Here is a 13258-nt window from a genome sequence, read left to right on the forward strand (position 1 = left end):
TACTTGGATCTTCAACAGATGGTGAAATGGGAGTAAGCCGATGTCGACCAATGACAGGGCGTTTTGGTCCGCGGAATCTCCGCGGAGTATCTCTGGCTGGCAGCAACTATAAAGAAACAAGCCATTCAAGCTGAATCAAATGATATTCTTCACCAGCAGCAACAGGAAGCACTTTTTCGCTCTTAGCAATCATCCTGTCTAAATTCGCATTTCAAAATGGACTCAATCGTCTCCCAAATCCGCACTATGGCCAAGGATGCCGACGAAGTTGGCCTGCTTCAGATCCAGAAGGCTCTACGAGATATTCAGACGGAGATCCAGAGCCCGAAGGATATTTTGATTGAATTTGCAAACGCTGTTGGTTTATTCGACTTCAAAAAATGTCTCTCCTGATATTAATCCACGCTAGAATCTCATGCTTGGAACGAATCGTCTTGCAGCAGATCTCAAGCTCTTCCACCATCTCGCGTCTCATAACGGCTCTTTGACTGTTGCTCGGCTCGCAGATATGACCGGTGCATCCTCCCAGCTTCTAGGTGAGCTATTGGTTCTATATTCTCTTCGAGAGTGTAATGTGGCTAAATGTATTGTTTTTAAATAGAGAGATTGCTCCGCTATCTGGCTTCGATCAACGTTATCAAAGAAGTCGGAGTCGATGAATACCAAGCAAACACCACGACGAAGACTCTTGCTGATCCCAAAGGAGAGGCTATGGTATATCATATGTAAGTAGCTCTTCTTGAAGCATACTCCATTTGTTTGGCCTGCGCAGTTGACCAAGTCACAATCTAGGTTTGATGCCCATGCGCCCTCTGTGCTGGCAATGCCAGATTTCTTTGCAGAAAACGGATACCAAGACATTGAGAGCATCATCAACACTCCGTTTCAGAAGGCCCATAATACGACGCTGAGTTGCTTTGACTGGTTCGTTCAGAACCCGAAACAGTTTGAATCCATGCAGAAAGTTATGGCCGCTTTTGAGAGTGCTGACTGGACCGTTGGATTTGACCTCTTTGGATCCGAGGCAAAGAAGGTGTCTCCAACATCTCCTCAGCCATCGGAGAAGCCCTTTTTCGTGGATGTTGGAGGTGGTCATGGGCATCAATGCATTCAGCTGGGAAAGAGATACCCCAATCTCCTTGGACGTCTCGTCCTTCAGGATCTACCTGCAGCAATCAATGAACTCTCTCCTATGGAGGGAGTCAAGGCTGAGGCTCATAACTTCTTCGAGAAGCAGCCTGTTGCTGGTTAGTGTTCCCGTCTCTTCTTTGCTCGACCCTGGAAGAAAATAAAACTGATCTTCGACACACCGGTAGGTGCCAAATTCTACTACCTGCGACGTGTGCTACACGATTGGCCCGACAAAGAATGCGTAAAGATTCTCCAGAACATAGTCGACGCCATGTCTGCCGATTCTCGCATTCTGATCGATGAAGTGGTCTTGCCGGACACGGGTGCCCACTGGCAGGCAACCATGGCAGATATCACCATGATGATCAATCTCGGTGGAAAAGAACGGACTGGTCGTCAGTGGAAGTCAGTGGCCGATAGTGCCGGCTTGCGCGTTGAAGAGATTCACACCTATGTCTCGTCTAGCTACATGTCGATTGTTGTTCTGGCTCTGAAATAGTGAATAGAGTTAGAGGCCATAGACGTTCTAATAAAATCTCCGCTAAATTCAATTACTTTTTGTTCTTCCTACTACGGTAGACTACTCGACTATTTACAATTGCTGCTCACTCACCAGCCACAAAGCCAGCTTCCCGGGGCGGCACCAGCCACAGTTGGCCGGTAATTAATCTCCAGACTTCCCCCATCACTTTTGGCTCGATTGTCCCCCGTCATCTCCATTCCATTCTTCCTTTCTCCTTTCTCATCATCTGAACGAGCGGAAGGTCGCCTCTTTCGTGGTTGACCCCTCAGTTCCCCCTCAGTTCGCAGCCAGATCGTCGTCTTCCCGCGCCGGTCTGCGATCTCACTCTTCCCTCAATCAGTATCGGATCCGCCATTAACACTCGGTACTACTGATGGATCGTTCACTGCTGCTGTGGCCCGAAGACTTCCAGCCAGCCATAGCTATCTGACGGCGAGGTCAACTGCGGGGTCGCGGGCGCACGAGCGTTGGTTCTGAGCATGGCGTCTGCGTTTCAAAATGCGTGGCAGTGAGTATAAGCCGCAATAACTTTTTTTGTTGGGCTACGACGGTCCGACGACGATATGAAATCCACGAGCTGATCCCATCGGGTCATTACCAGGACTGCGCTCCACTCGGAAAAGGAGCTTCTGAAAGCTCTGGCAGAGAAAGAGCCTACCTTTGCTGAGATCACACATTTTCTCTCCGAGTCAGTGGTCTATTATCTCCCCGCAATTCCGCTCTGGGTCGTATGTGGTCTGACCGACGCAGATTCCGAGCTTCTTGCCAGAATGCGATTTTTCGAGACTTTGAGGCCGCCCGTTCCGCCAACGTAGAGGGTCATCTGTGGGATGCGCATGTTAAGATCAATAACCGGTTTCGCAAGCTGCTTGCTCGTGTGAGTTTAACGCGATCCGTCGAAGTATGTCGATGAGTGCGTCTTTCTGATGTATGCCCAGTTCCGCGAAGAGAACGGCAAGAAGAAACCAGTTGAGAAGCGCAAGCTCGAGAAACACTATCTCGACTTTATCAAATCCAGTCAGCGATTCTATCGAGGTTACATACAACGTCTAGCGTCGCACTACGGGGGTGTACCGGAATTGGAGAAGATCGCGCAGAAATTCAGCTTTGACCGTAAGGATATATCCATCGCAGCGTTGGGGCCTGGTAACCAGTCTAAATATCTTTCACTAGAACTCTCGGCTCAGTCCCCTGTGCAGCCGGATAACAATCTCCGCAAGCGCGTTCTTCATTCCTGCCATGCAACCCTCATCCGTCTGGGGGATCTCTCTCGCTACCGTGAAACCGAACTTGTGACCAAAGGGCGGAACTGGGGTCCTGCAATCGGCTACTATGATTTAGCAGGCGTCATCAACCCGGCCTCTGGGGCCTCGCACAACCAGTTAGCCGTTATTGCCCTTGCTGATGGCAATCATCTCCGAGCTATGTACCATCTCTATAGAGCTTTGTCCGCACCGGAACCTTATCCTACCTCTAAGGGAAACTTGGAAATCGAATTCAGGAAAATCATGAACGCCTGGGCCAAGAGAGAATTGATTCCACCAGAAGATGCGGGTGTTCCAGGAAAGGCCTTGACTCCTTGGTTTGTGTACCTCCATGCGCAGTGCTATAAGGGAAAGGATTTTCCGGAACACGATGAGCTGGAAAATGAAGTATTGAGTCAGCTTGCTGTTGATCTGAAGGAACGCTCCCTCGAGGGCACTCTACAGAAGTTTTGTTTGGTCAATATCGCCGCGGAATATTTCGCGACAGTGAGATCGAAGGGTATGAATCCTAGTTGCACGTATCCTCCTAGTTGCACGTATCTTGGTCTAATTGCTGATTACCCTCAGAGGAACAAACACACTTTGCTCGATTGTTCTTCCAGCGTATCAATGTGAAGACTTTCTTTACTCTCCTTCAAATTTTGCTGGCTGAACTGGAACGATTCGCCGAAGATCCTGATAAGACCGGTTCTGACAAAGTAACTGTCGTTGGCCGACGTGTTCTTCCCGCCCTTCGTCATTATAGTGCCTGGCTACTTTCCAATAGCGATATGCTAGTGGCCGAAAAGGAGGAATCACCGCTGTTTGTTCAGATAAAGGAATTCTGGAAGATATACGCCAACACGTTAACCCTTCTTGCGTCGACATTCGACCTGATAAACCTGCCGGAAGTCGATTATCTCCTTGAGGAGGATGAGGAAACTCTTGGTTTCAAGCCATTGGACAATGAATTCACGAGTCGTAGGTATCTCGACGCAAACTGTCAGCAAAAGCCACGCATGGCCGATCCGGGGATTGAGAGAAACCATCCCAACATCGAAATGCTCTATCGCATTAGAGAATTTGTTATTGACGGCCTTGACCTCGTGGTTAGCGGTGTATGTCTCAGAGGAACTCCAGTTATGACTGTATAGCACCAGCTAATTACATAGCAGAGAATTCCCGTGGCCTTGGTCGACGAGAAGGACAAGAAGACATTCATCTATCAGGAGGAGGGGTTGCCCTCCCAGTTCTTTGCAGCACCACCAACTCATCAGCACACCCTGTCGTCCACCAGTATTGAGCGGGAGGATATCCAAAAGGCGAAGCAAGACCCTGCCTACGTTGCGGAAACCAGAAGTGTTTTTGGAGGCTCGCAGTCAGCTTCGGCATCGGTCCTGGCAAATATGCACTGCATAGTCGAAGGGGTAGAGCGGTTGGTCGAATCGGACACCTATGAGAACCCACCAGTGGTCGACGAATTGCCAGCCTTCCTTGGTGGCAGCCCCCCAACTCCTCCTGGTCACACTTTCGAAGTTGATTCAGTATCGCCATTTCCCGAGGACAGAGATACTGTGCCCCGAGTGACTATGCCACCTCCTGGGCTAGGTCCGCCTAACGCCCATAACGCGACATCTTTGTCTCTCTCTCAATCTTACACCCCAGGCCCACCGCTACCGAGCATCTGGAACTCTGCATTCGCCCCCAGACCCGGTGAGGCTCGATCACCACAGCCCCGTCCGGCGACTGCCCGCCAACTCAGTCCTCCTGGACTCAGCCAGCAACCGTCACAGTCGCCGATGGCTACTGGTGATGGTTTCAGTATTCCATCACAGGAAACGACCGCGAGTGATATCGCATTCCGGAACAACCTGCTATTACAGCGCCAGGATTTCTTCAATTCGTCACCCAGGTCTTCCCCCTTCCAATCAAGCTGGACGCCTCCGAATCCTGCTGTCTTCCAAGCCCGCACAGCGACTGCAGCCTGGGGTCAAGAGATCCCCGCAGGTGGACAATACTACGACTCGAACTTCCACCCGCGACAAGTATCTAGCAGTCTTGGGAGTGCCTCTTGGGCGAACAATGCTTTCATTGCAAGCAGTCTTCCGTCTTCGAACTGCCCCAATTCCACCTTGAGTGGTGGCCGCAAGTCTACAACACAGCTCGGCGCCATTGGCCAGACACCCCCGTGCGGACAAGGTGGTTGATCAACAAGGACGCGATCTACGCAGAATCGGCAAGTGAGATCTGACCAAAGAGGATGATATCAACCTTGTTCCTCACGGGTTCACGGGAGTCCTCTATGACCGATGTACCCTAAAACGCATCGCTAGCAGATTGGACCTCATCAAAGAGCAAGGCAGCGCAACGAAAGTCAAGGCATCAGGTAGCATGAGCTATCTTGCTGTCTTAAAACAGATAGCACTTTCCACCTGCGTCCTTTGGGCCAAATTGGACGGTTATCCTGAACATCAGTTGGGTTCCCTGCATCACCGACACTGAGGAGAGCATTACATGATTGCATCGACCCCCGCGGGACACTCACAAGTTAGGAGGGAAACAGTCCCATCTTGACATATCATGCACTTGCTCGTCTTGATGATAGCTTAGGGAGGGCGCCCATTTTGATTCGGTCTTGCCGATTTTCTACCGCCCGGGAGAAGAGAAGCAAGCAGTGTACTAGCTTAGAAATAATCCAATTTATTCGACAAGCGCATTGTCTCCGTGTCCCTCCGAATCCCGAATTCTAGTTCAACCAATGAATCATAGCTCTTTTTTTTTTGTGTTACACATCATGTCCTATACGAAATTCTTAAATTAAGAAATATAGCTAACATGAAATAAATTCATCCATTTCATAAATTTCTTTTTCTAGGAGTAAGAGAGATTCTTTTTAAATCGTTGTTGAAAACGTTTCCTGGTCCTCTATCATGATATCATTTCTCCCCGCCGAGGAACGATGAATTGATGGCGAAAAATGCGAAAAAATGCAACAAACCTTTCACTGGAGCGCAGGATTCGTTGCGTGGAAGATGTCAGATCTCTTCTTTTCTCTTTACACGGTTGACGGTTGATGATTGGAGGGGAAGGAAACTAGAGCGGGTATATGGGTTGAATCATCAGGTTGAATTGAATTTGGTTGTGGAATGTTTCGCAGGTAGGAAGAGGGAAGATGGGAGTGATGATCCAATGGTCGGATCATGGACATGGATGCAGAAAATGCGATTTCTCTACTGCTTAGAAGGGACGTAGGTCTGCTTGGGGAAGGGGAACCTGCGTTAGGATAACAGGTAAGCCAATGTTCGAATGAATGTCGAGAAAAATCGATCCTTAGGTGACTTACGAGGGTCCCAATTCCTGGATGCTCAGACTGGCCAGCCACTGGCCGATGTCGATGCTCTCCTCGAGAGACTTGCCCTCGACGATACCGGCAACGAAACCACCAGCAAAGGCATCACTAGAAGATGCAGTCAGTACCAAAGTACGGTATATTGCTGTCTGAATTGTAACAGTCGACTTACCCGGCACCGTTAGTGTCGTTGATCTTGTCCTTCGGGATCGCGCGCACACTGAACTGCTTAACCTCGATCTCACCGTTCTCCTTGGCAACGGCAGCGACCGTGGGTAGTGTGCCCTGGGTGACGATAGCAACACGAGGGCGGTTGGTGTTCTTCTTTGGCAGGGTAGCGAGCTTCTTGGCGATCTCGACAATGTCGGTGATACCCCAGCCGTGAGACTCAGCATAGGCGAGAGCCTCCGTCTCATTGCCAATGAGGTAGTCGGTGTAGGGAACAACGCTGTCAAGCTGGTCCTTGAAGAACTGGGGGATGAACGGAGCGGAGAGGGAGAGTATGAACGTCTATGTGTTTAGTAGTTAGCATTGCGATTTCAATGCTCTGCAACTCTCATGTGGTCACGTACCTTGTTCTTGGCAGCTGCCTCTTCAGCAAGGGCCAGGATAGCAGGCACACAGACAGTCAGATGGAATCCACCGACATAGTAGACCTTGGCCTTCTCAACCAGGGACCAGATGTGCGGCTGCTTCAGGTGGTCAAGCTTGTACTCGTTGGCCGCAGCAAGGTGGGTGACCAAGCTACGGTTGTGGCCAGTGATGATCGCACCGCACTTTCCAGTAGGCTGGGTGTCGTCGACACGGTATTCAGTGTGGACACCAGCCTGCTTGCAGGCGTCTCTGAGGATGTCGGCGTACTTGTCGCGGCCAACACAGCCGATGTAAAGGACGGAGTTCTCAGGAAGGACGTACTAGCCAAATGCAAGCATTAGCTTCGATGATTCAGACCGCAAATGATCAAGATGTATGCTCGCAGGGCAATATATACCTGAGCTCCACGGGCAGTGTTCTGAGCGGCACCACCAGCGATCAGCTTAGCATCGTAGTTCTGGAGAAGGTCCTCATAGAGACCCATGTGCTTTTCCTCCGCGAGGATGGCATCGTTTGCCTTCACATCATACTTCTTCAGGAGAGCTTCGTCACTATCGAAATCCGTCAGTGAGAATTGCTCATGTCAATTCAAGATCGAAGAAAAGTGAACATACCCCACGGCCTGGATGTCTTCATTCGGAAAATCATAGTTAGCCGACAGTACCACATCTAAGGGCTCATAAGGGTCCAATTACCCAGGAGGGGGTTCTCCAAACACAGAAGAGGGTATCCTTCAGGGGCAGCCATTTCTCCTAATTTTAAAGAGTGCTTTTGTAGACTGTGATGGTGAGAATTGGCGGGGTGAGAATTAAAGAGGGGAGCGGGCGGTGGGGATCTCTACTTAACTTAAGTACTGAGGTCACATAAGCATCCCGGCAGTTGCTGATATCCTCTCCGCCGACTACCTTGCGAGCTTCACCTGAGCTGGTCCTCGACTGTCAACAACTCACACAAAAACTTTTCGATTTAATTATTTCCGGGTTTCTAAGTGCAATCGCCCAGAAGAGATACATTCACACATAGCCGCAATGTCAAATCCAGCCATCGAGATCGCGGAGACGATCCAAACCGCCTCCATCAAGCACGACCCATCACCGACACACGATATCAATCCGCCAACTGCAGCATCAGAAAGGATACCGATCGCCAGAGCTCCCTCTGAAGCTGGAAGTATACCCTCAGATATTGTTGATCCCAGCCGGGTGATCAGGCCGTTGACGCGACGGCATCACTTGCCTCCGCTGCCGGACTTGCGGTTCGAGCAGAGCTATCTGGCCAGCCTTAGGGGCGCAGACACCTGGGGACGAATTGCATGGATTACGATCAGGGATCAGGTATGCATACATTATTTGTCTGAATTGATTGAGGGGAGGGCTCCAACTGACGTTCTCTGCGTGTATGGCAGGTCATCCTCCCCTTGATGCAGGGCACCCTCTGGACACTAGCTTTGGCCGGATGGCGACACTGGAACCGCGGTGCCTCCCTGCAGGGGCACACGCTTGGAAGTAGGCTTCGCAGATGGTGGTACGAAGTCAATAACTGGGAACTGCCGCGCCCGCGCAATGTCTTGAGGGACCGTAAGCTTGCCGGTCAGGTACAAGACGTGAGTCTTTCCCTCCGTCGCTATCGGGAGGAGTGTGGATTCGGGATTTGAAAAGAATTCCAATAAAATGTTTTATATGGGGATCTCTAACGTTCTCTAATCTACTGGCAGTACTATGTGAGCCAATTCTCGAATGCTACCATGGACTGAACCGTTCACCGGATACCCGTGCAATCAAGGCCCTCGGGCCATTAAACTGGGAAAGAGCTTTTAGATATCTGTTTTGCATGTTCGGAGTTGGTGGCGCGATATTTTGCGAATTTCATAAATATCATTCTTTAAGAATACGGTGGAAAGCGAAATCCGATCTATCATGAAACTCCTTTCTTATACGGATTCCTATACGTCATCGTTGATTATATCTATCTTCGCAATGATGGATCGGGCGTATCTGGTTCAAGATAGAGAAGGACACAATATAAAATCGGATTCGCTTCGTTAAATGAATTTCCTATAACGGAACTCAGAAAAACTACTGACTGCTGAAAGGTCATCACATGTAAGAGATACAAGACATACCGAGTTCATTCCCACTTGCAGTCGGTTCCAAGTCAGATAGAGGCGAAGCTACTCGCTGCCAGAATGGTAGAATCATTGGTTCATGATAGACAACCCCTCCTTATTCTGCTATTGAACTTACTATATCTCCAGGATCTAGATATTGTGCATGTATAAAGATAAAAATCGCGTTCGAATCCCTCCGCTGTCTACATTTAGACAAGCCAAAAAGTTACCTACATAGCATACTCTGCTACAGGTTCGATATACCATTTGGTAACTTAACAAGGCAATAGATCTAAATGTTCGAGACTTATCTTTTTTTTTTTTCTTTTTTTCCCTTCCTTCTCTATTTTCCTAGTCCACTGCATAACAATAATCCTGCTATTTCTACTGGTCTCAAGATCCATGTAATGCCGCAAAAGAGGCTCCCACAGACAATAATAACCTACAATATACATACATTGTAGCACAGATTCAAACCTAATTCTTGCATTTATATTGTCTATAAATAAATGCTAGGGAAGAAAACATTTATTAACTCCATTGTTTTATTTCAAGAATTAAACCTGATACACGAAAAGGATTCTGCCAAAAAAAAAAAAAGAAAAAAGAAAAAAAGAAATGTGGCGCTACCCGGATTCGCACCGGGGCTGACACGGAAGTTGGTTTAACAGTCTCCTTTTCCAAAGGCCAAGAAGCCAATGGATTTGTTAACTGTGCATCCACAACGTGGCGTCCTGCTCCTAGACCATAGCACCGATTTGATTGGTGGAGACTTCCTCTTAAAGAATTATGAAGAGCACGTTTCAAAAATACGGCTCACCAAGGAGAAGCGTGCAATTAACATCAAGACATCGTTCATTGAAGAAGTGTACGGTCAAGGAAATATTGTCGATTAGCTTTTATCGATACCTCTCCCCATTCTATCTAGCAATAGCCTGTTCTTCTACTCGAAGACTCTGTAATTGTTTCTTAACGAATCTCCTAACAAAGTTACTCCTCGCCACCAGAACGCCTGCTCCCATGGTCTTTTAAGTTGTAGATGGTGCTAAAGGGATTTGTGCATGAGCTTCTTCAGCCGGCCTCGCCTCAGAAGGCTTCTCTTCGTTAGCCTGAGGCTGTTCTTTGACAAGCGGCTCTCCAGCAGGCATTGCTGGCTTGACTTCTTGCTCTTGCAGATTCTTGGGGGTAGTCTCCTGTGGGATCTTTTGAGGCTCGACCTGCGTAGCCTCGTTGGCAGCAGCATTCTCAGAAGGAGTCTGCGTCGTGCCGTTTTCCAGTCCGGGGCTGCTTAGCTTCTTCCCCTTGCCGTATCTGAGCTGCACCACGAGACTTGGGTTTTCTTCACCGTTCGCCAATTCATCCTGACTGAGATTTTCATCGTCACCGTCGAACTCATGGTCCTCTTCTTCTTCGTCGTCCCCGCCTTGCCATTCGTTGCCGCTCGATGCGCCGTCTGACCCCTCGTCCATCTCGTCATCGGAGTCTCCATACCGGTTTGCTCTAGAAGACCAACCGTTACGAGTACGTCTACCAGTCTCACTGCTGTTTTGCGCGGCAGAGGCGTCATCGTCACGGCGTTGCCCGCTCAACATAGATTCGCCGTAGATGCCTCCAGCTCGAGTGCGTACTTGTCGCCCGCTCGCCGTGAATGTCGGTCCTGCAGGTTCACCGGGCGTAGACACCCCCGAAGCGTTCCGCGTTGACCGGCGCGTGCTTGGAGGGAGACCATCTGAGAAAATGTCCTCATCATCAGAGTAGGTGTACTTCAATCTTTTTCCACGAGTGCGGCCCTCGTAGAGGGAGAAACCAGGCTCTGGCCGAGAGAAAGCAGCTTTCCGGGCCAGGCGATAGTCGCGGCGTCTGCGTTTCTAGACCCATTGTCTCAGTAAAGGATAACAATTGCGAGACGAACCATCTTACCTCTTCAGAACCTTCAAAACGGGGTATAGCAAGTCTGATCTTCTCACTCAGCCTTTTTGATTGTTGAGATCTGTCTTTCTCTAGTTTATCCGCCACTGCCTTCAATTCGTCGATGGTGCCCGCGACACTCCACCAGGTGTTGGTCTTCAGCGCCGGATTGCTCTCCCTATATAGTCTAAAATGGGTGTCGTCAAGACCTTCTATAAGCCAATACCGCCTCTTGAGATCATCGCTTCCCCAAGGCTGGACAGACAAGGGCTGGTTCAAGTCATCGTCACGACGCGACTGCTTGTATGATTCCTTGATTTTAGCCTGAACCGCATCAGAGGATGACAAAGACCAGAGAATTAGGGTCTTCAACAATCGCAACTAGTAATCATTAGAGCGTGCGGTATTTTCGGATGGGAGATGGTGGGCAGCGTACACGTTCTTCTGGGGACATGGTCGCAAAAGTGCGCCCGCCATGAAGGGGGTTCTTTCCTTCCCACGCCCGCGGCCACTGAGAGACATGAGTTTGAACTGCTTCCTCAAGGGCACGCTGGAAATGGCCTCTCCTGCGCGTTGCAAAAACATATTAGCTCACTTCTGCATCTTAATGCTTCGGATGAAGCCGTGAGAAGCTCGAATTCTCCCCCGCCGGTGAATGCTGGTTGCTGAAGGAAAGGTGGCGACCATACTCAACATCTTTCTTCCTGTTCAACACCAAGCCCAGTAATGCGCAAAGTAACCTCTCTATGTGATCTCCAGGTGTTATATCTGCGACACCTCTCTCAATATCCTGAGGACCGTAGTGTGGTAGTGATCGAGGGAACACGTCGTGGAAACGCGCGCGGAACATGACGATGAACTGCGGAAAATGCGACGGGTAAGCAAGCGCGTGAAAGGACTCAGCTGCGCGTCGAAAAGCTCCAAACAGCGCAGTGAGAGCACATTGGATACCTAATACTCACGGCGATATCTGGATTGTCTGCCAGAACATATTCGTGCGGTGGTGAAGCAGGGCGTTTGGGCGGCGGCGGAGATTCTGGAGACGGACCCTTCTTGAAGTACTTCTGGATGCCAACAGGCTGTTCCACAGCTTGGAAGATGGACTCATCGTCTGTCGGCGGTGCTGATGACAGCGAGGATAGATCCGAGTCTGAAAGTGACATCTCAGTCATGGTGGTTGGTTATATGGTGATGATGTTGCTGCGGAGGAAGTTGGGCGAGCCCGCACGGCAGGAAGTCTGGAGCACTGATGCTACAATAAGCGCGGCTATCACGCGCGTGGCTTGTCTACAGGAAGCAATGACATACTACGACATGATCGGCGCCAAGATACTATGGGACTTCTCATTCAATCTATCTAAACCACCATATATGCCCGCATAAACCTCCATCTCTGGATCTAGCACAGGAATAATGGTCAATTGGGCAGCGAGAGCGACAAGGAAGAACAGCGTAGCAGCCAGAACCCATGCAGCGCGAAGCAAAAACAGAGTAATTCACAAATTTTTGTGGCTTCCTTGACGAATGCGCAGGAAGCCTAATGAAACTATCCTCTACACAGAGGAGCTCCAACGGCCCTGGATTAAATGGTCAGCGCGACAGCAGCTGAAAGGCGGAACCAAGGAAGAGAAAGGCATAGGGACCCCTAAGTTAGCTCAACCACAAACATTTTCTCAAATCCACTTCGCATACAAATCATGTAGCATCTGGAACACCTGATTCATCTCATCCTCGGGATAAGCATGGCCTTGATGGATAGACTCTTGCCAGGCTTCAATAATGAGATTGCACAGTTCAATCATGGCTGTCTTGACTTTCGGATAATGGTTCCTTACTCTGGCCCAGACGCGAAGACACTTCAAGTCCCTCTTGAGGTTTAGAGAGAAAATCACTGTTTCAGGAACTTTTCCGATTTCTTGGTCGAATATACTCGGCGATATTTCATATCCGACCTCGAAACAATTCTGCATTCGATAGACTCTTGGAGGATCTCGAATTTTGTAGTAATTAAGAGCTTCCAGATCCCGAAATATATTGGCTCCATGTACCAGTTGATTCCGTTCCACTCTTTCTTCCAAAGTGGCATCTTGGTCAATATTGAGGTTAAGTAGCTCTATTGAACGAACGAGCATTGCATCGGCATGTAAAGAATCAAGGTACGAAAGGGAATCGAGGCCTTTCTGATTTCTCACTCTCCTCAGGGATGGCTCCATTTCAGTAAACAGGTCTCCAATTAGAAAGGCCTGAAGGTTTGTCTCGTCTTCCTGTTGTATAACGCATATGTGCTTTATAACAATGCCTGTCCAGTTCTTTATATCAGTCAACTGAAATTTTGAAATGGAAGCGATAATAAGCCTTACTGCATTTTGTTCATCCGACAATATTTTGCAGCTACTTTCCCC

General features: G+C 49.2%; 5 protein-coding genes and 1 non-coding gene across 6 annotated transcripts; 3 read left to right on the top strand and 3 right to left on the bottom strand.

The window, feature by feature from the left end:
• Positions 1-2: 2 nt before the first annotated feature.
• Positions 3-1678, top strand: C8Q69DRAFT_479120 (S-adenosyl-L-methionine-dependent methyltransferase). Its single transcript, XM_028631423.1, has 5 exons — positions 3-357; positions 410-536; positions 602-725; positions 793-1247; positions 1317-1678. The coding sequence occupies exons 1-5, from the start codon at positions 217-219 to the stop codon at positions 1628-1630; spliced, it is 1161 nt and encodes a 386-aa protein (XP_028482071.1). The 5' UTR covers positions 3-216; the 3' UTR covers positions 1631-1678.
• A 159-nt stretch (positions 1679-1837) lies between these two features.
• On the top strand, positions 1838-5485 carry C8Q69DRAFT_97544 (hypothetical protein). Its single transcript, XM_028634238.1, has 7 exons — positions 1838-2162; positions 2256-2342; positions 2405-2531; positions 2593-2767; positions 2828-3418; positions 3487-4016; positions 4074-5485. Exons 1-7 carry the CDS (start codon positions 2134-2136, stop codon positions 5103-5105), a joined length of 2571 nt encoding a protein of 856 aa, XP_028482072.1. The 5' UTR covers positions 1838-2133; the 3' UTR covers positions 5106-5485.
• Positions 5486-6128: 643 nt separating this feature from the next.
• C8Q69DRAFT_510058 (Ribokinase-like protein) lies at positions 6129-7588 on the bottom strand (the record flags this gene model as incomplete). The annotated part of the gene is made up of 7 exons (XM_028633151.1): positions 6129-6171; positions 6242-6355; positions 6420-6757; positions 6820-7161; positions 7239-7392; positions 7456-7471; positions 7537-7588. The coding sequence occupies 7 exons, from the start codon at positions 7586-7588 to the stop codon at positions 6129-6131; spliced, it is 1059 nt and encodes a 352-aa protein (XP_028482073.1).
• Positions 7589-7869: 281 nt separating this feature from the next.
• C8Q69DRAFT_447621 (hypothetical protein) lies at positions 7870-8594 on the top strand (the record flags this gene model as incomplete). The annotated part of the gene is made up of 3 exons (XM_028629222.1): positions 7870-8175; positions 8247-8444; positions 8556-8594. The coding sequence occupies 3 exons, from the start codon at positions 7870-7872 to the stop codon at positions 8592-8594; spliced, it is 543 nt and encodes a 180-aa protein (XP_028482074.1).
• A 975-nt stretch (positions 8595-9569) lies between these two features.
• Positions 9570-9703, bottom strand: C8Q69DRAFT_t130. Its single transcript has one exon. It is a non-coding gene; the product is annotated as a tRNA-His (tRNA).
• Positions 9596-12103, bottom strand: C8Q69DRAFT_479130 (hypothetical protein). The gene is made up of 5 exons (XM_028631424.1): positions 11819-12103; positions 11546-11715; positions 11293-11422; positions 10869-11237; positions 9596-10816 (listed from the first exon to the last, which is right to left on the bottom strand). Exons 1-5 carry the CDS (start codon positions 12026-12028, stop codon positions 9977-9979), a joined length of 1719 nt encoding a protein of 572 aa, XP_028482075.1. The 5' UTR covers positions 12029-12103; the 3' UTR covers positions 9596-9976.
• Between the last annotated feature and the right edge of the window lie 1155 nt (positions 12104-13258).

Source organism: Paecilomyces variotii (genome assembly GCF_004022145.1).
Source record: "Paecilomyces variotii strain CBS 101075 chromosome Unknown C8Q69scaffold_13, whole genome shotgun sequence".
NCBI lineage: Eukaryota > Fungi > Ascomycota > Eurotiomycetes > Eurotiales > Thermoascaceae > Paecilomyces > Paecilomyces variotii.